At 36.1% G+C, this 26,501-nt stretch overlaps 3 protein-coding genes across 3 annotated transcripts in view; 2 read left to right on the forward strand and 1 right to left on the reverse strand.

The window, feature by feature from the left end:
- Window positions 1-789: 789 nt before the first annotated feature.
- Window positions 790-19,093, forward strand: LOC128241569 (RCC1 and BTB domain-containing protein 1-like). Its single transcript, XM_052958571.1, has 14 exons — window positions 790-1,086; window positions 1,712-1,819; window positions 2,692-2,858; window positions 3,570-3,660; window positions 5,564-5,631; window positions 5,934-6,041; window positions 6,608-6,750; window positions 7,470-7,660; window positions 9,654-9,709; window positions 10,092-10,162; window positions 12,650-12,703; window positions 13,142-13,239; window positions 13,973-14,103; window positions 14,799-19,093. Exons 1-14 carry the CDS (start codon window positions 918-920, stop codon window positions 14,937-14,939), a joined length of 1,596 nt encoding a protein of 531 aa, XP_052814531.1. The 5' UTR covers window positions 790-917; the 3' UTR covers window positions 14,940-19,093.
- A 1,371-nt stretch (window positions 19,094-20,464) lies between these two features.
- Window positions 20,465-24,499, reverse strand: LOC128241157 (perlucin-like protein). The gene is made up of 5 exons (XM_052958125.1): window positions 24,310-24,499; window positions 22,767-22,858; window positions 21,997-22,090; window positions 21,230-21,449; window positions 20,465-20,551 (listed from the first exon to the last, which is right to left on the reverse strand). Exons 1-5 carry the CDS (start codon window positions 24,497-24,499, stop codon window positions 20,524-20,526), a joined length of 624 nt encoding a protein of 207 aa, XP_052814085.1. The 3' UTR covers window positions 20,465-20,523.
- A 1,749-nt stretch (window positions 24,500-26,248) lies between these two features.
- The window catches only part of LOC128240773 (anion exchange protein 2-like), a 126,652-nt gene continuing 126,399 nt past the window's right edge, over window positions 26,249-26,501 (forward strand). The window contains exon 1 of the mRNA XM_052957636.1: window positions 26,249-26,332. The gene's annotated coding sequence lies outside the window, so the exon portion shown is untranslated. The remainder of the gene's footprint in view (window positions 26,333-26,501) is intronic.

Raw genomic sequence — 26,501 nt, forward strand, 5'->3', positions numbered from 1 at the left:
TGTCCAGATTAAGGGGGTGCGCGTACAACGCTCACTCTCCCCCCTCCAAATTGTCAAAGTGAACAGTCATTTCAGTATGCTAGCGACCTTCTCCTTCATCTTTTCTTCTTCTACGTCTTCTTCTTCTCTATCCATCTGTGTAGCAGCGGGTATTAGTGGCGTACCTGTCTTCCCACACACATTTACGCTCATGTGTACAAATCGAAGGTTGCGAAATGAAATGTTTTTAAGGCTTATAATGCAATAATATTCGAGGCTTTTCCATGTAAGGGCGTAAAGAAGTACTTTTCATTAAATCATTCATGAAAAAAAATAATATATGACTATATAATAAAAAAATATCGAACAATGTTGAGCAGTTATTGAGAAATTCATGCCGCCGCCTTGCCTTGTACACACAAAAATCAGAGTGCAATGGAGAGTATGTCAAATTACCAAAGGCATGACATTTATAAAACAGCTACAATTGTGTTACTGATAATATAGCTTAAGTCAGGGGAGTACAATAATTGACGTAAGAGGATGGCGCAACCTTTCACCTGCACCCCTTCATCAGAACCGAAATTTATATCGTTTAAAATGTTGGCAGGGTATTTTGTGAATGGCTTACAGGTTCATGAAAACCACCAAAAAGCGGTTCTACTACGTAAAGTGTTCTTTCAAAAGATACCCGGGGGAGGCCCGGATGTAGGCTCTCCCTCCAGCAAACCCCTCGGGGGCATCTAGAGTGTAAGTGAACTAGTGTACTGTAACCACATTATTGGTAGACCGATACAATCCGCAGTTTACACTTGCAGGGATGAAAAATGTAAACTTCCGGTTCGCAGAGAAAAATAAAAAAATATAATAAACATTATTAAATTGATAGAATGAAATTAATGTTTATATGGCACAATCATTTTTAGTCATTCATAAATATGCTTGATGTAACCAAATGGCCAATATTTAGTCTCCTTGACCCAAACGATGCTGCAAAGATCGCGAAGATATGTGTTTTTGGAAGCTCTGGAAATGAAGCAATTTATATCAACAACATAGATGATGTGTATTCCATTGGTTCTAACTGCAGCGGATGTTTAGGCCTTGGTATGACAACAATAAAATTATTCAATTCATTTCAAACCTTGATCATAACAATTATCTAAAACTAGTAAAAGTAAAGAAAGGATCATCTCTAAATAGGACTAATACATTTTAATGCACCAGTCAACCTTAACCACGGCTGCCCCAGGTTCAAGGAATAACAGGGACTTTGACTTTTGGTTCAGCCCGGGTTAAATCTATGTCCTGCAGGGAAGAACTGATGGTTAAATCCCCGCCAAATGTGGAATATAAAGAATGTCTAAACATATAAAAAAGTTTGTGTGATGCACATTATTATGTTTTTTTCAATATGGCCCAAGCCTTATGGCAAAGATTCGCAGACAATACAGCCTTGAATGACATTTGAATTGGCCTAGGTTTAAAGACCCTATGGTCAAGATTGAAAGACTATGCAACCAAGATTTGTCCACCTGATTAGCGTTGTGTTTTCTTTGATTTTTTCTTTTCAAAATTTAGATCCTCTGACCTTTGTCATACTGTGTTATAAAGTCACCAGGGTGGGCCATATCGTCTTCTAATGCAACCTGTATTGTATTCAGTCTGGGCTGAATCATCAACTGATCTGCACTGTCAATGTCACAAGTTAAGTTTCAGTTTTGTATTCCAGGTGATTCACATAGCAGTCTTGAGCCTCGGAAGATTGATGCTCTCTGCCGAAAAAGGATTGTGGACATTGCATTTGGAAGTGGACCCCATGTGCTTGCTGTGTCAGAGAGTATGTCATAAATATGTGAAACTTAATGGCAAGACAAAATATATGAAAACAGAATATATGTGTGCTGTTTAACCTGGGATCACTTCTACATAGCCTTTAAAAATTACCGGGTCTGCTGCATCAGCCAATACTTAAAGCTGCACTCTCACAGATTGACCGTTTTGACAACTTTTTTTATTTTTTGTCTTGGAACGAGCCAATTTTTGCGATAATCCATGAAACCAGTTATGTAAGACTGCTGACAGAAATTCAGGTTGCTGATTTGTTTATATAAGTTCAAAAATTGATATTTTTATGCATTTTTCTTAAACCGTTAGTAACAGTTTAAGCCATACCACATTAATTTTCGAAGGGAAATATGAAAATCTACGATATTATTTTTTGTCAGCAATCTTATATCATTGGTTTGCAGATATTTATGCAAAAATTTGTTCTTTCCAAGACAAAAAATAAAAAAGTAGTAAAGATGGTAAATCTGTGAGAGTGCAGCTTTAAAACATATAAAAAAAAAAGTGAAATTTATTTTGGATAGCACTGAAGATCTGTTAAAATCCATTTTTATTATTTTAGCTCGAGAGCTTCCACTTTTGAACTAGGAGTATAGTGTTATACTGTATTCTTGATTATCATCATAAGGACATTGATTTAAGTAGGGTAGAACACTGAGCTCTAGTTGTTGTCATTACATTGTGTAGGATAACACAATTACCAGTAAGCTTGCTCTAGTTGTAAACCATTCAAACCTAGCACTAAAGTGTTTGACAATCATTTTGTTTTCAGTGTTTATGTCACATTGTAAGTTTGTATAAGTTTATTAACAATCACTGTGTAACAACTGGATATGCCATGCGATCAAACTCCTTTTCTTGTAGATGGTGAAGTATACAGCTGGGGTCACAACGGATACTGTCAGCTGGGTAATGGAGGCTCCACTCAGGGGATCATGCCCATTCTTGTATCTACAAATCTACAAGGGAAAAGAGTTTCCAAGGTGGCATGTGGCAGTCACCATTCAATGGCTCTTACACTAGAAGGGGAGGTAATTTGCTTTATTTTATTATGCTTTTATGATATTTTTTTTAAATGCTATTAACTGGGTGATGGTGGCTATAACAAGGTGTTTTGCCCATTCTTATGTCTACAAACCTTCAGTCATTTCTCGATGGATCTTACTCTAGAAGGGGTGTACTTAGAAGTCATCAAAATTACCACAATCTTGCACTGGTTAAATAATTTCAGAGCTTGCTCAAATTCTATTTTGTATATACATGTAGCAGGGCTTGATGATTTTTTTATGCCCAGTACTAAGAATCGTAAGAATTTAGGCTTGTTCCATCTAATTTCGATGACTGATGTGTGTGTGAATTTGATTTTAAAAACAACAACATTTATTTGCATTTTGCTGCAAGGAATCTTTAATGTTTTCTATTAAACCTTTGAGGCACTGTTCTTGGAGTATACTTTGATGATGTTTCTTCCTTCACTGGTACTCACTTGTCCAAGAAACAGTCAACAAAACTAGAATTTTGGATGAACAAGCCCAAATTCTTACATAACTGTTTGGATTATCTAAGGGGAACAAGCCCTTAAAAATGAAATTCAATTTAAAATTGAACAAGCCTTTTTACTAGTGTAAGTATTTAGGTCTTATGTTAATTTCATTCAAGTTTAATATTATATGCATAAGACCTTGAAAACCTGGCTACATGTACATGTTGGCAAACAACATTATATGTTTCCCTTATTTCAGATATATGCCTGGGGACAGAACAACTGCGGCCAGGTGGGGTCAGGCACAACAACCAACCAGCCAACACCTAGAAAAGTTATAGCAGTTTTAGGTAAGAGTTTAACCCTAAATTTGTCTGATTTTATTTTTTTCACATTGGTAGGCTATACTGTTTTGTGTTGCCTGAAAAACATCACATGCCAGACATAAACAGAGTATTTTGTCTCACAGAAGTGTCATTGTCACACTTTTCAATCATTATCTTTTGATCAAATAGTTGTAGAGTCTTCACACTAGGTAATCACATGGTCATGGTCAAGGAATGACCTTTATTGATTTTGGGGCTAGTAGGTCAAAGATTGGCATTCCCCTCAGGCAACTCATTTGATTCACAGCTTTGTAGTACAATGTATTCTTATCTTCTACCTTTTATTGTTGCAGGTTCCTGGGTTGCCATATCTATAGCATGTGGGCAGACCTCTTCTATGACCTTACTGGAGAAAGGGAAGTAATCCACTTTTATTGTTGCAGGTTCTAGAGTGGCCATATCTATAGCCTGTGTGCAGACCTTTTCTATGGCCTTGATTGAGAAAGGGAGGTAATCAACTTTATTGTTGCAGGTTCCAGGACGGCCATTTCTATAGCATGTTACCATACTTCTTTTATGACCTTAATGGAGAAAGGGAGGTAATCCACTTTTATTGTTGCAGGTTCTAGAGTGGCCATATCTATAGCCTTTGGACAGACCTCTTCCATGGCCTTACTGGAGAAAGGGGAGATAACACTTCACTTTCATTGTTGCATGTTCTAGAGTGGCCATATCTATAGCCTTTGGACAGACCTCTTCCATGGCCTTACTGGAGAAAGGGGAGATAACACTTCACTTTCATTGTTGCATGTTCTAGAGTGGCCATATCTATAGCCTTTGGACAGACCTCTTCTATGGCCTTACTGGAGAAATGGGAGATAACACTTCACTTTCATTGTTGCATGTTCTAGAGTGGCCATATCTATAGCCTTTGGACAGACCTCTTCTATGGCCTTACTGGAGAAAGGGGAGATAACACTTCACTTTTATTGTTGCAGGTTCTAGAGTGGCCATATCTGTAGTGCGGGCAGACCTCTTCCTTGGCCTTAATTGAGAAAGGGGAGATAACACTTCACTTTCATTGTTGCAGGTTCTAGAGTGGCCATATCTGTAGCCTGTGGGCAGACCTCTTCCTTGGCCTTAATTGAGAAAGGGGAGATAACACTTCACTTATTGTTGCCGGTTCTAGAGTGGCCATATCTGTAGCCTATGGACAGACCTCTTCCATGGCCTTAATTGAGAAAGGGGAGATAACACTTCACTTATTGTTGCCGGTTCTAGAGTGGCCATATCTGTAGCCTATGGACAGACCTCTTCCTTGGCCTTAATTGAGAAAGGGGAGATAACACTTCACTTTTATTGTTGCAGGTTCTAGAGTGGCCATATCTATAGCCTTTGGACAGACCTCTTCTATGGCCTTACTGGAGAAAGGGGAGATAACACTTCACTTATTGTTGCCGGTTCTAGAGTGGCCATATCTATAGCCTTTGGACAGACCTCTTCTATGGCCTTACTGGAGAAAGGGGAGATAACCCTTCACTTTTATTGTTGCCGGTTCTAGAGTGGCCATATCTGTAGTGCGGGCAGACCTCTTCCTTGGCCTTAATTGAGAAAGGGGAGATAACACTTCACTTTCATTGTTGCAGGTTCTAGAGTGGCCATATCTGTAGCCTGTGGGCAGACCTCTTCCTTGGCCTTAATTGAGAAAGGGGAGATAACACTTCACTTATTGTTGCCGGTTCTAGAGTGGCCATATCTGTAGCCTGTGGACAGACCTCTTCCATGGCCTTAATTGAGAAAGGGGAGATAACACTTCACTTATTGTTGCTGGTTCTAGAGTGGCCATATCTGTAGCCTGTGGGCAGACCTCTTATTCCTTGGCCTTAATTGAGAAAGGGGAGATAACACTTCACTTTTATTGTTGCAGGTTCTAGAGTGGCCATATCTATAGCCTGTGGACAGACCTCTTCCATGGCCTTAATGGAGAAAGGGGAGGTAACAACAGATTTTTTAATGTGATTTTAAGAAGTAAGTATTTTGTATGATGGTACTGTGTGGCATTATCAAATTATAAAAAAGAGTTGTTGTTTTTTAAGAAATTTCATCTTCACTTTTTATTGGTATAATAATCTTAGAACACAAGATTATATTAAGCATTACAAATAGCAAAGTAAACCTTCTCTCTTTGATCATAATCACTTTTGGTTGACCTTATTCTGGTTGATAATTTTTCCAAAGTAAACTTGTGCAGACTGTTCCAAATATTTACTAATAAATGCAAACTTGTTTTGTTTAAGGTGTATGGTTGGGGTTACAATGCAAATGGACAGTTAGGGTTGGGCAACAATGTTAACCAGCCCAACCCCTGCAGGGTACAGATGCTCCAGAATACCATAGTCTCACAGGTATTGTGACATTTAGAGGTTTGTTGAAGTTAAAACGGCAATGGACCATTATGACTTGGCAACAATGTAAACCAGCCCAACCCCTGCAAGGTACAGATGTTGTCTAAAATAATAGACGTTCATTAGGTATTGTGAAATTATTTATTGAATTGTTGGGGTTATAAAATTAATATACAATTGGCATTGGATATAAGTGTAAAAGACCCAACCCCTGCAGGGTACAGATGCTGCAGAATACTATAGTATTATACAGTATACGATAATATTCACATCTGGTTGGTCATACAAATACATATTATAGATATTTAGCTTTCTGTACAAAATGACAACAAAGAAAAGGTGTTGTCATCAGATTGCATAAAAAATTGAATGTTGTCAATGAGTAGAAATTCTATTGTAGGTAATTGAAATATAGTACGTTTTTTACTAAGATGAATTTTGCACATATATGTTGCAAACTCGCCAAAAAAAACTGTCAGTGGAGAGGGAGCACATATTAAGAAACCTACCTTTTTACATTTTCCCTTCTGCAGATCATTTGCTTAAAGTTAAGGACTTCATTTCAGATTGTATGTGGGTATGCCCATACCCTGGCCTTATCAGATGAAGGAGAGCTGTTTTCATGGGGGGCCAACTCCTACGGACAGCTGGGTACTGGAAACAAAGCTAATCTAGTCACACCATCAAGAGTGCAGGCTGATGGGGAAAGGTAGGGGATAGAATGATTACTTCCTGATATGATGATGATATGGTTGTATTTAACCTGTACTGTTGTTACTACGCTATATTTTACCGGTACTTTTCGAAATGAAAACTGTTGATGACATTTCTTAGAATGAAAAGATTTTTAAAGCATACTCTGTAGACAGTTTTCATTCTCCCTATAGTTGAAATAAGCACCAGCCCAACCCTGGTAAGGCCAAAAATAAAAATATTTTGGTTAGGGTAACATCCTTTTCAAAAACAGGTAGGGTAGGTAGGCTTTTTAAAAAAATAAATATTTTTTTTTTATTAGGCTTTATATTGGAACGTAATTTTCATCTTTTTAGAATGGTGTTAAAGAAGTATTCTGAATTCTGAATAAAGCTTTAAGGTTTTTAACTAGATATAAAACACAGACTTAAAAAAATATTTTTTTTTTTTAAATATTAATTATTTTATTACCAACTGACTATAAAAATGGTAGGGTTGGCGCCTATTTCGTAGATAGGGTCAGGTAACCCGAACCAAATGTATTTTTTAAGGCCTAAACTGTCTGCTGGGCTTGTTGCAATTTTTTGAGCCAATAATCGATGTAAGAATTTGGGCTTTTTGATCCAAAGCCTAATTTTTACCAACTCATAAAATCATAAAATATTTATCGCACTCCGTTGTTCGAACAGTATGTAAAGGGTGGTCATTTTTAATTGATGTTACGTTTTTTTCCAGATTCATAGAGGTCTCTGCTAGTCACTACTCCCACATATCAGCTGCTATGACAGAGACTGGCAAAGTTTACATGTGGGGCCAATCCAGGGGCCAGTCTATAACATCCCCACTCCTAACACAGTTTATGACCACAGATGATGTTTTTGCTGCTTTTTCCACCCCACCTGTAACATGGAGGACTCATTCTGTTAGTAAGTATGGTGGTTTGTAACCTTGATATATTTAGTGTTCTTTAGCCAGGTTTATATCATTCCTCATTTCTTACACAGGTTAAGAATGCTATCAGATACCACCTGTTACTTGGAGATCTGATGCTGTTAGCTTGGATGGTTGTATGTAACCTTGAACTATTTAGTGGTCTCTAGCCATATCCAAATGATTCCCCATTTCTTACACAGATTATTAGTGCTGGCTCTATATACCGATAAATCGACTTGCACTGGTGTTTTTACTTCAAATTTTGGTTAGGTTATCGTTTTGTCGCATATCGGTTCAAAGGGAAACAGCTTAAAGAAATTTGCTATTAATACATGTACTCAGCTAATATTTCTCTGCATAAATTTGATTACGTGCGGCACTGCTAGCTTTATGAGTAAAGTCATCTGAAATGCTGTCATGTGGATCAGAAATTTCAAAGTGTGGTCTTTTTTTTCGAAACAAACTCTCGCGTAAGATCGTGCCAACGAAAGTGATTAATATAATGTTGTTATAACTTGTTAACAATCATTGTAAAACAAATATGTTTAAACTATAAAAAGGCTGTTTGCACTACTTGTAAGGTAGAAGCAGCTAGCCGGTACTACAAACATGTTTTATGTATCTAAGACGACACCATAATATCGACACGTCGGTAACAACACTCCCAACTCTAGTGTTTATACCGTTGATCAACCCATACACCAAGGTACGCTGTAGGGTTGGGCGGTAGAGTTATATGATTTACGTGCTGACAGACCGGAATAATTTTTATTTTAAAGCTGAATTTCATGTGCCCCTTCGTGAGAGAGTGTCACAACAAATGGTGAGATATAGAAAAGCTAAAACATCACTAACGAATGCCAGTCCATATAGAATACATGTACTGGAAAACCAACCCAGAATATCACAACTTGTGTGTGCTTGCTAAGACAAACTTTTGTGTACAAGCAACATCAGTTGCTTCTGAAGGTGTTTTTAGCACAAGTGGGGACATTGTGTCGGCAACACGGCCCTTATGTTGTAGACAATTTAGTTTTTTTTAAAGAAGAATATGACAAGCTAAGTTATTTAACATGTGTTACAAGTGTATGACAATTCTTTACATTTTCAAAATAAGATTTGTGTTCAAACCGTAGTTGACAGTTGCAACTAAACAGTAAAAATCTTTGTTTTATAACCATTCTGCATGGTCATGTATAGGTCTAAGAAAAGACTTGTTAGTTAATACATTCACAGTTTAAATACCTAATACAATTTGTTGTTGTGTGTAACAAAACTACACTTTTCTGAAATAAAAAGTGTTGAACTGTTTATTCAGACAATTTTGTACTATAACTATTGTTGTATCGTATCGACAATACGTATCGCGTATCGCCACCTTCAAATTGCAATACGTATCGTATCACAAAAATTCTGAGCAATACCCAGCCCTACAGGTTATGAATGCTGATGATGTTTTTGCTGCTTTCTCTACTGTGACTACACATCCTGTTGATTAGAGATCTGATGCTGTCAGCAAGGATGGTTGTTTGTAACCTTGAATTATTTAGTGGTCTCTAGCCATGTCCATAACATTCCCCACTTCTTACACAGTTTTAACTACGATCTGATTATCATTGATCATGCATGTGTTGCTTTTCCCACTTAATCTCTTACATGGAGACCCAGTCTGTCAGAAAGTAAAGTGGTTTGTAGTCTTTATATATATTAAATGGTCTTTGAGCTGTAAATTTAATGTAATGAGCGGTATTTGGCCAAGTCTATTATAATATCTCCTTCCTACACACTATATAACAGCAGGCATTGTATTTGCTACATTCTCCATGCCACCTGTTCAATGGAAAGCTTACGCTGGCAGTTTCTAACCGTTGATTTATTGAGTTGTCTGCTTCCAAGTTGATAACATCCCCCCCCCTTTCTTACACAGTTTGCCCCTGAAAACATTAACATTTTTTTAATGGAATATATCTATCTGTTATGTTTCAGATCAAATGAAGGGAAGCAGGGTGATGAATTGTATAGCTCATGCATTTGACGATCAGGTGAGTATTTTTTTTTTTTTTGTCATTTATATATTTATCATAATGATAATCCATTTTATCCTGCTATCACCTCTTCTGATGACTGGATTAAGGCCTGCCAGGTAGACTTGTTGATATCCGTGGCAGTATGGCCATTGCGGCATATGAATAAGAGTTAAGTTGGGATAATGTGCTTTGACTGTAACACAATTATTATGAATAATTTTCTTTTCAATTATATAATATGAGTTCCCACATAAATTGATGTTCTCTTTCCAAGCCCGTATAAATTTCCGAAAAGTGTTAAAAGAAATCGCATTTTATAGCTGATTTCATGTTAAAAATAATAATGACTTGCATGAAATCTGTATGAATATACAATGCTTTGTGTTATATCTTTCAGATCACAAGTGATGTTAAATTTAAAGTAGAAGGAAAGGAGATATGTGTTCACAAGGCAATTTTGAAAATAAGGTATTCTAGATCAATATTTTTTATGTTCTCATTCCTGCTGGCCTGTGTCCAAAACCCCTGCCTCAATGATTTTTATTAGCTCGACTATTTGAAGAATAAGGAGGGCTATTCTACTCGTGTCTGCGTCCAGTTAAAGTTTTAGGGCAAGTTAAGATTTTCACTTATAAGTCCAATACCCTTCATTCAATTGACTTAATACTTCACACAGTTGTTCAGGGCCATCACATAATGAGGTTAGATAACTCCATAGTATCCTTTCTACAAATTATGACCCCTGATTTGATTATGGAACTTCATTCAATTGACTTAATACTTCACACAGTTGTTTAGGGCCATTACACTGAGGTTAGATAACTCAATATTATCTTTATGCCCCCACAAAGTGGCGGCATATAGGGTTGCCCTTGTCCGTACGTACGTCTGTCCGTCTGTCTGTCTGTCTGTCTGTACGTACGTACGTCCCGAAGATTGTTTCCGATCTAATTCTTGAAAACCGTTTGTCCAATCCTCACCAAACTTTAAACACATGTTTGTGACCATAATATCTTGATCAAGTTCGATAGTCATGGAAATCGCTTTAGTCATTTAGGAGTTACGGCCCTTTTTTGCCAAAAATACTTCAAAAATATATGTTTCCAATCTAATTCTTGAAAAGTATGTGTCCAATGTGGATCCAACAAGTTTTTTCCTGCCTGAATGGCGCCATATAACCTATACAGTCTTGCGATGCCGTAAAACCCAACTCAACTCAACTTATCCTATATGTGCAGATTATCCTGAATAATCATTATGGCTTATTTTTTATACAAGTTATGGCCCCTAATTGACTATGGAACTTAGGTTAAAGTTTTAAGGCAGGTTGGGATATTTATTGATAACTTCTATAACCTTCATCAACTGACTTAATACTTCCCACAATTGTTCAGGACCATCACACAATAAGGTTACATAACTCCATATTATCCTTATTACAAGTTATGGCCCCTGATTGACTTAGGTTAAAGTTTTAGGGCTGGTTAAAGTTTTAGGGCAAGTTGGGATTTTAATAAAAAAACTTCTATACCCTTCATTCAATGCACTTAATACTTCGCTGATTTATTGACGACCATCTTACATCAAGGAACATAACTCCATTATAACCCTTAATACAAATTATGGCCCTTGAATGATTTTTTTTAAATTTTATTTTAATTTCTTTTGAAAGGCATATTTTTATATTCTTAACCACATTTTCATAAAGGGAAAACAAGTTATTTGAATGACTTGTGTCATTGTTTGGGCAGGCTGGTGGGAGTGCAAAGTCACCTTATGTATCGAATAATTTTAGCTGGGTTTGACATAAAGAGACCAAACTTGGTATATACGAAGAGTTTATGTAGACCTTTTATGGGAATGCGTTTGAGGCCCCTAGGATCAAGGTCAAGGTTACTATTAATAGAAAAAGGTTGGTATTGAATGACTTAAGTAAGGGTCTACATATTGTGACCAAACTTGGTATATAGGAAGAGTTTATAGAGACCTTTCCTAAGATTGTGTTTTGGGCCCCGAGAGTTATGGTCTAGGTCAAGGTCACTGTTGCTAAAAATAGAAATAAGGTTAGTACTGAATAACACAAGTAAGGGTTGACATAGTGTGACCAAACTTGGTGTATAGGACAAGTTTATGCAGAGCTTTCATGGAGTGCCTTTTGGCCCCCAAGGGTCAAGGTCGCTGTTACTAAAATCAAATTACTGTTTTAGTTATGGTTGACATACTGTGACCAAACTTGATATGTAGGAAGAGTTTATGGAGGACTTCCATGGGATTGTGTTTGGGGCCCTTAGGATCAAGGTCACTGTTACAAAAAATAGAAGAAAGCAGTTGAAACTGAATCTCTTCTGCTAATCATTAAAGACCTGGTTTTGTCACATTGCGATTCTTGTTCACTTTTTAATTTGATTGTTTTATTGCTTTTAACAGGCACATATAAGTCAAAGCGGCATAGTCAAGGGTCAGGCGCGCTGTCTTAGGACAGCTCTTGTTTGACAAATGTTCGCCTTTGATGAAATTGTCAATAGTTGTGGTAATGGCACAGAAATATGAAGAAAGCAAATTAATTTTATCAATTAATAAAAGGTTTGTTTGGCGTAACCTGACTGACCTCCAGTGTTTTAGACTCTTAGATGATCTTTTTTTATGGAATCTTAGGGTTCAAAAGAAAAAAATAAGGATCAATATCTCATGTCCAGACTGTAAATTTCTGTTGTATGGACAGATTTTGACACATGTGTTTGACATATCAAGACAAGGTGTCATTGCAAGACCAGTGTCCCTATCTCTTAGGTCAAGGTCACAATTAGTGATTGTTTACTTTAGAATGCTGCATATATGGACATAGAGGATAGGTGGTCATGTCCGGGCTGTTACTTTCTCTTGTATGGATAGATGTGGTCTGGTGTGTTGACTTTCTCGCAAGGTATAATAAACACAGTCAATTCTTTCTTACAGATGTGAACATTTCCGGTCCATGTTTCAGCCATGTTGGGATGAAGCAGGGAAAGAGTGAGAATCATTACTTATATATCAGTATCATCTTCAGCAAAAAAAAATGGCCAACTTTTCAATCCTTTTAATTGTTAGATATTTTTGTTATTTCATCAAAGTAAAGCAAGACTTTTTAGGTGTTTTCGAAAAAAAAAGAGTTTTGGTAAAAAAAGTTGCTTATAATATACCCACCATTTCTTTAACATGCATTTAAAGTCTCTAAAAAGGCTTTTGAAACCTGCACTTTCAAAAAAATGCACCCACACTCATGAAACTTTGCATAAAATGTTGGTCGGCATTGGCAGGTGTGCACTTTGCAATTTCTTTGACTCAGTTGGTCTAGAAAAGCTTGTGTTACATGAACATCCAAATGTATTGCACCATTCCGTGTGTCCCGGCATCAACGGGGGTATTCATCCCTTCTGTGATAGCCCTAGTTTACTGTTTTTACTTCAGTGTAGTGGAGATTACCCAGTACCCATTTGTGGTGTATAAAGCCTTCCTCAAGTACCTGTATACAGACCAGCTTGACTTGCTTCCTGAAGAGGCTATAGGTATGATGATGTAAGCTTACAAATATGATTGATCACTGAAAAATCGACACAACACAACAAGAGTGTGTCTTAAGTAAAGATTAAAGGTATGTTTTAAATGTTTCTGGTGCAGATGGAAAAGTATGACCCAAAAGCATGTGCGTAAATTGGTAACAAGTCTTGTTGTGTTAACAGCTAGGCAGCGTGCCCTAGGGTCAGATTTTTATTCTGTAATAGAAACACATGATAGATTATAAGTATCTTCCACAACTAATTGTGAGTTAGGATCATCCCAACCCAAGCGTAGGGTGTTATTTTGCGAGAGGGTTGGGAAGAAACTATCTTACACGAGCGGCCATGATAGTTGGCTTTTTTTTCCCCACCTCAGTTAAACAAAATATATAGGGTAAAAATAGGTACTCTTTTATCTTTGCCCTCGGTAAACCTCGTTTCCGCAAAACACCCTACGCTCTAGTCGAGATAAACCTATCTTACACTCTCGGCCATGGAAGATACTTATTTTCTAGCATGGCCAACTATTTGAATCTACTTATCTTCCTTTTTTTGCACACCTTTGACATTCAGATTGTAATTGAAATCACAGTTTTTGGACAATTACTGCCTTATAAAGACTGTTTCCACTAGCTAAATAATGTCCATTTTCCCCAAATGCTAGACACTGTTTCTGTCAAAGAACACTGGTCTCGATTATGCCCTGCTGTATACAGTGGTAATGTTTAACCTTTATTTTCAGGCTTGCTGGATCTTGCTAATTCTTATTGTGAACCGATACTGAAGCGAAAATGTGAGCAGATTATCCGACACGGCATCAGCGTCCATAATGTTGCCATGTTGTACGCTGCAGCCATCAAATATGAGGCTAAGGTATAACAAGAGATTCGTGTTTTAAAATAATAAGGTATCCAAATCACAATAACGTATTTATACACCAGTTACCTTAAAAGATTGATACCTGTGTTGAGGTTGCATTGATCCTAAAATTTCTTACCTCATCATATATTGCGAACTTGGAAACCTGTCTTCGGGCTATTCCATTTAAACATATAACCCCTGGGGGAAGGCACTTTTAAATAATACTCCCCCCCCCCCCCCTACAGAAGCAAAACCCATTTGGGGTCCAAATTAGTAATAAAAGACGCCCACCCATATACTAAGAAAATAATTGCCTTTCCACCGTGGGTTATATATATTTTACTGGAATAGCTCTTTTCAATTCAATTCAAATAAAATACAGTAGTCAATTGTAATGTATTGCCCTTTGTTTAAGACTTTTATGTTCAGTACTAAGAAAATAAAACTGCTCACTGTCCTAGAAAATAAGATTCCATTTATTTAAGAAAATAGTGACTGCTGTCTGTAAACTAAATTCATTGGTTTGTAAAGTGTGTTTGCGTTGATACACTCCTGCGATTATTACCAACTGAAGCCCATGTTTGCTGTAGCGATTGATACTATGCAATAAAGGGTTTTATTGTTGGGTCTAATTTACTTGACATCGAAGAATTAATGTATATTGTTTTCCTAATGCACCTTTATAAAAACTCCTTGTTTGTTCACAGGAACTGGAGGATTTTTGTTTCCGGTTTGCTCTTAACCACATGACTGCAGTAACTCAAACACGCGCCTTCGAGGAACTGGATGAGACAACGTTAAAGGAATTTATACGCAAAGCTGGCCAGGCCGGGGCATTCAGATACTGATTATGTGAATTTAGATACTAATGTGCAATTTAAGTACTGTTTGTTATTGATATATGATTGAAGATGAGTATCACTTCATGTTGTATTGTAATAGAAGTTCTGTTTGTTATTGATATTTGATAAGAGTATGACTTTGTATCGTATATTTTACAAAAAATCTTATTATAGGTAATACATTCTGGCCCTCTATAAAAATGTCAAAACCATTCTTACTAACCACCTCAATGAGAAAATTGTTAAATATTGCTAGATATTTCAAAGCTGTAATTAATTTAAAAAACTCTACCCTGGAAATTGAACTATTTCTTAAATGTTTGTTTTTCAATCTTGAAATGTGACAATTTACGTTTTGTGCTATTTGTATTTGTTCATATTGTGTATGTTGCCATGATTATTTTTGTTATGGCCATAGGCATTAATATGCCACTTATGCCAAAACCTTTAACCTTTGATATTATCTGGTCATATTTATTCTGGATAGATATTATAAGGCATCCTGATGGGCTTCAATTGTGTTTAGGTTGTGCTGTTATGACCTGTACATGTAGTTATTAATATTAAGTTATTTCATATATAAACATTGTATTTGCAAATGTATTTGATGCTTAAGTCTTGCTCCGACATTGTTGAATTATTTAAGACTGTCTATCATAACAGTCATAAAGAATGTGCACAAATTAGGGCTATTCTATTACACCAGGGGCGTATCTAGGCAAACTCCAGTACGCCCAGGCGTACAAATGAATTTAGAATTTCACAAAATGTCAAGTGCTTAAACTCGAAATCAGGAATAAAAATTGAAGGTTAAAGGGTTGCATACTGAATATACAAGTATGTTTTCACTGGCTTAAGTTTGTTGTTATTTGACTGAATGTATGCATTCCAAATGGCTTAAAATGGTTCCTTTATCACTTAGTCAAAAAGTCCATCTGCAGTGGATGGACACCACTCTCTTTGACACCAGATATGACATATAAACATTCAGATGTTGACAACTCACTTAAGTTTTTGACTGTACAGTTTAAAATGCTTCAGGTACCTACCTAACAACCCAGCCCAGTAAGGCAAAATTAAGAAATTCAATAGGGGATGTTCCTGCTCATTTTTTGTGTGGATCAATTTGATATTGCCTTCCTGGAGTTGGTCGTTTGTTTAAATTGAATCGCCTTACTCAATTTACTGTACAATGTAAAATTTATTGGATTGTGAAATTGTCACTTGACCTTGAATATATTTTGTGGTATTTCTTATATATACCGTTATGTAGTTACAGGCCTTTATTCACATTTTAAAGGGTCTGATATCAAACTTTTTAATCAGAGTGAAGTATCAAAAAGATACTTGTCCTAATTCAGATTCATTGCCATAATCAGAGCCATACTGTTAATATTCATTTGAATATGGAACAGAAAATGCCATACATTGCCAAAAAGCATTTCTAACGCTATTGAAACATCATTTTACCCTTGGACTTACCAAATTCTTCCCACTTCAAATGAGTATCTGTCTGATGTCTGATGTTGTTTTGTGTTTGTTCTGAGATAAAGTCCATGAAATTGATTCAAGCTGTCTAAAACAAATTGCTGCATGCATAAAATTGATGTGTCCTTTAATTGTTTTGTACATATTAAAGAATATTAGCTTCACTCAGCAGGGAGAAATATATACTGGTAGTCAGTTATTGTTCATCCTCACAGAAGACAGAGTCCTGTAATATATATTTTATTTGTAAAGTTAATGTTGACTATATTTTGTAGCGATATTAAAAAGGTAGAATCTCGTGAGATCGTGTGGGAGGGTTCCAGCTAATGCCAAGGGGTTCCAACTTGCTGCATAGCAACCAGATGTTGTAATTATAAACATTCCTTCAACAGCAGCACTTGATTATAGCCAGGCAAAAAATTTAAATAATCTATATAAAAAAAATAAAAAATGTATTATGTAGGAAGTATATACATGTTTACCCGAAACAGTAACCGAATCAAAATATGTACATGTTATAAACAAATTATGTTTTTGTTTTGTTTTCTGATAATATAACTAGTAATAAGTATATATATATCACATGCTTTCAATGTCATACAACCATTACTTATTATACAATAATTGCCCTTTAGTTTCGGTCGATATGGTGACTAATCGACCGGATGAAGGGATATCGACCGAGGGCAAATTCATCAGGTCGATAAATCTCCATATTAACCGAAATTGAAGTACATCAATTGTTTTATTATTTGATTTAATGTCAAGATAATAAATCACTTCAAATTTTTCTACAATTTATCATTGTAAGTAATATGTACAGATTTTAAAAGTATCACAGAAAAAGTGCAAAATATCACAAAATGTTTCTATCATTCCTTATATTAGAGTATAATTTGACATTGTCTTTATTGCGCCTACTAATTAACTTTTTTCATCATTATTACTCTGATGGACATATTGTCTCATGTTTTACAATGATATTAAAAACGATTAAAATGATTATTACTGGGCACTGACTAACTGAACATTTTTATGCCTTTCCGATTTCGATTAACCCAATATATAATGAAACAACAGTACAATCATCATACATTTAATTATACTTGTAGAAAATGATTATTCTGTCCATATTTCACGACACATAGATCTGAATCTGGTCGTCAAGAGGTTTTACCATACATTGCATTTACAATATTATATTAATAGAACAAGAAAAAATATTGATATTCCGCCGATGCATGTTGATACATGTCACTTTCACACCATATCGTACTATATCGACATATCGATAATATCACACATCCTAATTAGAGAACCTATTGGATTCCACTGTATACAGAAGTCCAAATATTATTTACTTAAACAACATACATATACTTAACATTATGCTTGTAATTTTTTATGTGTTAGTGTGTTACATTCCAAGGTGCTTTGTGGTTTTCCAATCAGCATAATTATGTACATCATGTTTATTGTCAGCAGCCTGCATATTTTGATAGTTTAAGGAATGCAGTCTTAGCGCATCGGCCATATTCCATTGAAAGCAAACTCGGATGTATATTGATGGTTTTCAAATCTTTTTACATTTAAGTACACTGCTCATAGATAAAGCAGTTAAAGACTTTACTCTTAGGAATATTCAACTTTAATTTGAACTAATAAATATAAATTACATGTTAAAACACTACATTTAATTATTATTATTATAATTTTTATGAATTTCTACTAATACACCGGCATACATCCAAGGTTGTTTTTGATAGAAAATGGCCGACTGGTGCTCTGATTGTGAGGAAATTAGCAGCAAAACATACTTTTATTACTATTTAGTACTAACTTTATGTTTAAAAATCAGGGATTTACATAAGGTCTGGAAAGGGGTCTTTATTTTTTGCAAAGAAAAATAAGATATGTAATGTGTACTTAAGTATGTTTTTGAACAGATTTGTTCATGTTTCATGTGTAGGTGGTCGAAAAAGATATTTGTGGGAAATGTCAACAAAATGCTTTTGTCAATGTTGAAATTCACCTAAAGTTCAAAGTGGAACTTGATGTTAATAAAATAAGATATGACAAAAATATGGTCTTTGTCACAGAAATATGTTAGTAATGCTATAAAAAAATTGAGGTAGGGATTTATAACTTAAATTGAATATCTGGCAATTGCTGTTTAATTTTTGTTTGTATAAGTCAGTGAAATAACTCAATTTCATCAACAACAATAACAACAACAACAAAATTGTTGCCCACATAAAAACTGTTACCGAGTTCCTGAATGAAATTCCTAGAGGTAGTTGAAATGAGAAAACTTAAGACATGTCGGAGGGCTATTTACCATTTACTGTTAATAATGTATTTTTCATAATGCTAAAAACGGACAACTTCAAAAGATCATGGTAAGCCCCATTTTTGCTTGTTGCTGGTCAAATGAATTTAATATTATATTGACAAGTAATGTTGGCGATTTGCATTGGAGGAAAAGTTACCTAGTTTAATTTGCAACTGTGGCAAACATTTTATATTATATACTTGACATGGTATAATACAATGTAAAGTATATCTCATGTATTTGTTTGTGAAATAACACATACATAGCTTTTCTTGTGTATATAAATATATACTGAGTTTACTGATTGAGTTTACTGGTAAATGTGCAATTGTGGTGAACATTAAATGTACATCCTTGTTTGTCTTTGTTAATTTCTTTACTTTTATGGATATAAAACATTCAATTTGAAAGTATAGTATACACTTAAATGCACAGAAAGGATAACATATAGTAATGACATCATCAGTAATCTTGTTTGTCATTGTGTCCATCCGTTAAACCTTATCTCACAATAGCTTTGTTCTTATTGATTGGATTTCTCTTAAACATAGGAAGTTATTAAGCGTGTTGGTCATAAATTCTATGCTCTTGTCTGAAAGATCAAGGTCACATTTGGAAGGCCAGTGTTATTCATAATTGACTTTATAGCAAGGGTTTGAGTCTCAGCCATACCTTTGTATTATCAAAGGAAGTTCAATCAAATTCCATAGAAGTATAAAGCATCATTGAAGGAATAATGAGCACAAGAGTAATTCTTTTATTGCAAAGCTCAAGGTCACACTTGGAGGTCAATGCTGTACAAAATGGACTTTATAGCATTACTTTGTATCTCACCCATTACTCTGTTACTATTAATAGAATTTAATCAAACTTCTCAGAACTGTGCAACCTCAAGGAAAGGTGTGTAGCTCATAAAACACTAGCTCAAAGGTCAAGGTCATACTTTGTCTGAGGTCAATGTTGTACAGTATGGAATTAAAAGCAAAACTTATTGTCTCAACCATGAAATGCCATTACTGTACAATACCATGGTAAGGCTTGCGTTTTCCGTTCAATGTCTCTTACAATCAAAATGATTGTCTCAGGTGATCTAGGGGAAGTCCGAATAACAATCGGATTTTAATCAAATATATTTTACCGTCCGACAGGCCCAGTCGGGTGCATTTGTCACATTTCTGTGACAACTCGGGTTTCATTTTTGATCTCATTAAGATAACGTAATGCATTGATAACAAGTTAACAACTATTCTTATTTGTCGTTTTTTTCCGTACACACACTCGACCAAGAATAAGCTTCTTTCAAAATGGTAATGTTGAAGAAAGAGGAAACAGTTTCATACACATGGTCAGTTCTTTGTCAAAACTGTTTACTATTAGTTCACTTACTCTTCTAAGAAAAAGTTTATGCAAATAGAGTGCTTATTTTTAACAAAAACGCAATGAGTTTTTGGACTCCAACAAAAAATCTACATTGAAATCCAGACTTGGTAGGAGCATATACATGTATTAATACAGTCATGTTTTCTATCAAGTCATTTGTCTTATTTGATAAGTCCCTAAATGAAATTACAATTTCCTTACTATTTACAATTTTCCTGCGGTTATTTTACATCGTATTTTAGCATTTCCACTGCTGGTTATTAATTTGACCGGAAGTCCTGTTGCCGCAATGCATTATGGGAAGCCGTAAAGTCGCGAATTACAAAACAAACGCCTTTTCAATTTCTTTATTGATGCAGAAGTTGTTACACTGGACCAAACAGTAATCTCTCAGCCAATCGGTTCAGACACCATATCTCTGAAAATAATAGTTATATGTATAGTACGTACGTTACTAGAACATGTTTATCGACGAACAACCAACGTTTGTTTCGCCATTGGCAAGACAGAATTATAAAAGTACTTTGGTGATTTATAGTGTATGTACCTACTCTGATTTTGGACTACAAAAAAACTCATGTGAATGTCAGCGCCTGTTTACTCATTTTATCAAAGGGGTTAAACTTGAAAAACATTTCAGTCGGACTTATTGGCATTGCTGGGTGTTCAGGTTTGTTTTGAGGTTCCGAATGTTATTGCCTTTTGGCTATGACCAGTACAAGTGTTGTAATACTGCGTCATTTGTCGCCTTAAGAAATAAAAAAAAAACGGCCACATTCGAAAAGGTGATATCCAAACGTGGTATTTCCACACTGTGTACACCATTTGAAAAACAATCAGGATGACACCAATGCTATGATATATCATTATGTTCTATCGTCTAAAGAAAACATACAGTTCCAATCACATAATTAAAGTTTTGATCTACCATTACTACGTATAAATGAATCCATACTAAAGAAAAGAGCTCCGTCACTATATACCGACTCTTGTCCGCTGTTCTCAGCAGACCAAAGGGAAAACTTCAACGAGCATTTGTTACACATGTGAATAGTGACGTCGTGTATTCGGTTGCATTCACTAACAAGATACTTACGAATGTATCTCGCAGATATAATGCTGCATATCGTGACAAGTCTGGTCGTTCCAGAAAGCCTGGTTTTGAGGATTGAGCACAATTTCCATACAGTCTTCACCATTTCCGCTTGGGTTACCAGGATACCACGAGTTGAACTCCGTCCCAATAGGATCTTGTGTCGTATACCAACGCCAAACGCCCGTTACTTGAAGGTCTGACCCGCCTATCCAGTACTCGGCTAAATAGGGTCAATCATATGCTTACAAACTGTACGGCGTTTATCAGTATTTTGCCCCACCCAGGACGCCGGGCATATATAATAAGATACTTTAGAATATACATTTGATAATTCCAGACAGTATGGACCTTGATTTACAAGCTGAGGGATGCATATTCCAGGCATGTTTGTTGCTCCTACATCGTTTGCTCCTACAAGGTACCAGGGGCATGGACTACATTCCTTGCCCCTTTATGAACGGGAATGGGACACACTGTGGCACTTTCTTTTATCTAATGTCAAATAGTCATTCTCCTTTAAAAACAATACGACTTATTTGTCTTAGTATTTCCTATTATAGGAAACTGTATGTAATATATGTCCACTTTGTTTATATATATATATATGTTTAATTAATTGTTTGTTAAAACGTTATTGTTCTGATCACATGGTTGTAATAACCCATGATCTAAATAAATCTTGAATCTTGAATCTTGAATCTAAGCAAGAATCCAACTCATGCACTGAATTCTTTGGCGGACAAATATTACCATTCGATTCTACTCACTTCGGATTTGCTCTGCCTCACGCAGCAAGAACTGGTTCTCCCCGATGTCGTCTATCTCCGCCAGATGACCCTTGTACAGCCTATCACAGGCCACCTGAGGTAATGAATATAGTTCAGTATCAGTGTCTTACACTGGTTGCGGTTTCGTTTAGAAGTCTACCTTTATGACTATTTCACAATATCTCATGTTAACAAAGCTGTCGCCTGTGGTGTCTTGTAAGAAGTTAAGAACACATTTTGAGTTGGATTTACTCTAGTGGGACAATGACTAGAGTTTCAAAAACTATTTTAGGATGCACGTAGTTGAACTTTTAGAAATATACTGTACGTTGATCTATTTTCATGTGGTTTCATAGCTGGGAATCGAGCTTCATAAGAGGTTTATGTTGGAACAGCGCCCAAGAATGAGTATCGCAGAGGCCGTTTCCCAAGCGTGCATTAGAAATGTGCCTTGGCAAGGATGTTCCAGACAGGAGAGATTTTATAGACCCATTTGAGACCACCACGCGGGAAATAAACTTTCAGCTACTGAGCTTGTTTCTATAGTTTTTCATATAACCATTGTGCAGTATTTTTGCAATGGATTTTCAATGCCTTGACCACATGTCGAGACCCCAGAGATTTTGACAAATGTCCTTGCTCTAGGGGTGAAAATTAAATTTGACAGCACAAATGCAGTGTGTCTAAATCCCATTTTGTGTGCCCGGTCGACAAACCCGCGGCACCCAACTACCTCCGTGAAAGTTGTATAAAACAACGAAATCCCTTACCACGGCATCTAGCCACGTTTCCGTATCATGGCTGAAATGGTAACAGGAACTACCAAAACTGAGAAAACCATCGGGGCAATTGGCGCAGGCACCTAAAACGGGTGGGAATGTGTTAATGTGTTTTTTTGCATTCCCAACATTAATGAGAAAAGGGTGTAACGGTCCGCTGTAGGCGGATGTGCGTTCATAATATTCCGTATAAAACGGAAGTACGTTCGTAGTACGTATGTTAACTTGGTTATATGCAAATTAGCAAAGCCCGTGATCTGTAAGAATAGAGAAGTTAGTGTATATACATATAAAGACCAGTGGACCCCTTCAAGGTCGAGCATGCTTTTCCCTGAAGGGATCTGTTGGTGTTTGTTTGGCTCGCACGTTACAAGGAAATAGCATATTGTTTATTTGATTTTTTATTTGATGGCTGATATAGAAATTGATCGTTCAAGTTTTGCCGCGGACTAATTTTCAAATATACCTTGGAATAAATGGTAACGATTATAATGGTTGAAATTAAGTTGTTACTTTCAAAGCCCCACTTTATTGACTTCTAGATATTTTATCTTTCGCTTTTATCATTGAGCATGTTTTTGTGTAGGAACGTTAAATGATGTTATATGAATGTACTTTTTATATCAAGTTTTCGTCAATTAAACATCATTCATCGTCTTTTACATGATATATAATTATACATAGTCGACGAAATTTACCTGTGTTTCTTACAGCACTGTTATATTTCCAGTGTGAATTATAGTTACAAAGGCATTCCGATATGCAATAGCATCCGCATATATGTGTATCCATGTCTATTAATAATTAAAAAGAAAAGAAAATAACCTTCTCTATTTACCTTTGTTACCCACATTAAATGCGATTAAGATTAGAAATAATACTCGTTCCATATTGGATCCACAATTTAGTGTGACGGTAATGCTAAAATCTGTGCTTATCAGTTGTAAAATTTGGGAGATACGTACTATCTTTGTACTATTTTGCTCGTTGTCTGAATGCATAAAGCAAACTGTTATGACCTTTTAATTAAATTTATCTCTATAATTCATATATACTCCATTTTACGGAATAAGTGGCCTTGGTAAGAGCGAAGATAAATGGACCTGTCCCCAGCGACACAATCCAAACAACTGTATAATTAATATAATATGTTCATGTATTGATGGAAATGTCCGTACTACTCCAGCATTATTTTGACAGTATTTTAGCTAGTTAATGCTCTATAACAGATAACATAAACTTAGAACAGGATACATCATTTATCATGCAAAGCCTTGGCATACCTCTCCCTCAAGCCATGCCAAACACAAGCACAAAATCACAAAGCCTAATCGAAAAGTGGCATCACTTCACAAATTGGAAAACAACACTTTAAATGTATGCAAAAAAGGATAAAAGCAACTTGACAGGGTAATTGACAAGAACCTTGATACAACGGAAACTTTACTGGACCAAAGTTAAAAATCATCAGGTGAAATAAAAATCATCCTGCGAACAGACAGGCCAAAAAACTCTCATTCGAGCTCCTACCAACATGGCTTGGGTATGATATCCGCGCAGAGACAGGACAAATAAAGCTCATCCGAGATCCTATCAACATCGCATGGGTGATATCCAAAGAGACAGGCAAAATAAAACTCATCCGAGCTCCAACCAACACGGCTTGGGTATGATATCCGCGCAGAGACAGGCCAAATATAGCTCATCCGATCTTCTACCACCATGGCTTGGATGTAATATCCTGATCAGAGACAGACGTAATGATGCGCATGGTGGTGTTCTTATTGCTGACAAATCGCACTTGCAACCAGGGAAGTTTACTGAAAACTCCAGCAGTCAATTCATATTTACTGCTATCAAACATTGGAGGGATACCCAATATATTTCTACCGTTCTACCACCCACCAAACAAGACCAAAGATGAATATCTAAACTTAAAACAGAAATAATTTGCAAGCACCCAATCAAAGCGCAAGAGAAAAACAGTATTGTCTTTGCTGGGGATTTCAATCTCCAGGACATAAACTAGAATACGGTCAATGGAAGTTAAGATCCTTCACGAATAAACAAGGTATTCTTCGAGACAATAGCGGCCAACAACCAAGAACAGTTAGCCTCCATCTGTTTATGTGACCACTACATAGTGCTACTTAACATAATCATCATGTATCGACAATCAAAGTCAGTCAAAAGAAAAATAAACCTCATCCGATCTCAATCTTGGACGGGTGCCACAAGGCTAGGGTGAAGCAACCGTTTTCCAGATATTACGGTGATCGGTACCAAGCAGCCAACTATAGGCTAGTGTCACTAACGCCAATTAACTCGTCCTGGCTTTTTTCACGCAAGGAGTTATCATCATTCACGACCTCGTCACAGCATTCGACAAGGTACCCTACATTCGGCTTCTTCTTGGACTGAATCACTACGAAGTCAAAAACAACACTCTGCAGTGGATCAAGTCAGTCTTCGTTTGGCAGAAACTAACAGGCTGTGGTGGGCAGTGCATCATCAGATAGAAGTGAAATCTGGTGTTCCACAGGGATTCGTACTAGTGCTGCTATTGTTCGGCAGTCTACTCCAGAATGTGGCCAAGTACCCTTGAAATAAACTGCATGTACAAACGGTATTTGAAGATCCTAGCTCAACATTGGGAAAAAGATGCAAAGAGAATATCTGGTTCCCCACCCCATCCCCCCCCCCCACACAAATACGCAAGGTGGATAGAAGATCTATGATAGGTGTCCTATCGGTAGGGGCGATTACCTCTTTATTATTGTTTAAGGGAATAAAATAACTACAAAAAACTACAAAATAACTACATGTGTATTACAAAGTTTTACCATTTTTTAAGATGCACTTTTACTCCCAAATAAATTTTACCATATTTAAAACAGTTGTTTTAATATACTTAAAGGGATGAATAAATGTCGAAGACAATGTTTCGTATGAAGCATACCGAGTTTAATTTGAAAAAAATGTGTAGAAAACACTGTATTTCTACCTTATGAGACGATAGTAGATAACAGTAAATATTTTAGCACTCTACACTCATTTAATACTTTTGCGTTTTCAGCAATTAAATACACGATTACAATCTTGTTATCAGTAATTAACATTTCCATATATGCATAAGTTAATAGGTAGTTAAAGGTTTATCACTCAAAATGTATGTTTGTAACACAGATGTACATGTATGCATTGATTTTGTGTAAGAGTGTCACTTTAATGTGCAACATGGATACATACCTAAATAAAGCATTTGCAGCGTCTACATCAACAACCATACTACTGTGACACTAACATCCTTTATAAACTATGGTTAAGCTACGCTTAAACTCATATTGCATGTGTATCTAAGGGGGACCATTCCTGACATGAAGATCATGAGTTCCCATTGCACTTAATGGTTGTACGTAGCCTGCTGTCAATAATCTGTCGTCATTTTTTTCTTAGAGGTAAAAATAAATTCGTTTACATTGATCTGCCGAGTTGACCTTTTTCCAAAAGGAAATCCTCAGTGTTATTCGAAAAATGGAAATGCTTTTATATCAGAGGTAAGCGTATGATAACGTCCAAAACAGTAGCAGTTTATGTCTGTGATGTGCACGCATTTACTTTGAAGTGTTGTCATCATTTACAACATCTATAATATGTATTGTATAATTATTGTACATGTCATTGACTGTCTCCACAAACAAAGTCGCAACGACGATCAAGATTAGT

Source organism: Mya arenaria, chromosome 7 (assembly GCF_026914265.1).
Source record: "Mya arenaria isolate MELC-2E11 chromosome 7, ASM2691426v1".
NCBI lineage: Eukaryota > Metazoa > Mollusca > Bivalvia > Myida > Myidae > Mya > Mya arenaria.

What these genes read in the sequence shown, in the direction of transcription:
- LOC128241157 (XM_052958125.1), bottom strand. Translation starts at nt 24,499, where the DNA reads ATGGTGGTAGAAGATCGGATGAGCTATATTTGGCCTGTCTCTGCGCGG. An exon ending in TGAGGCAGAGCAAATCCGAA is followed by an intron (nt 21,450 to 21,996) that starts GTGAGTAGAATC and finishes GACCCTATTTAG; the next exon opens with CCGAGTACTGGATAGGCGGG. An exon ending in TATATCTGCGAGATACATTC is followed by an intron (nt 20,552 to 21,229) that starts GTAAGTATCTTG and finishes TATTATTTTCAG; the next exon opens with AGATATGGTGTCTGAACCGA.
- LOC128241569 (XM_052958571.1), top strand. Translation starts at nt 918, where the DNA reads ATGCTTGATGTAACCAAATGGCCAATATTTAGTCTCCTTGACCCAAAC. An exon ending in CAGCGGATGTTTAGGCCTTG is followed by an intron (nt 1,087 to 1,711) that starts GTATGACAACAA and finishes TTTGTATTCCAG; the next exon opens with GTGATTCACATAGCAGTCTT. An exon ending in CCATCAAATATGAGGCTAAG is followed by an intron (nt 14,104 to 14,798) that starts GTATAACAAGAG and finishes GTTTGTTCACAG; the next exon opens with GAACTGGAGGATTTTTGTTT.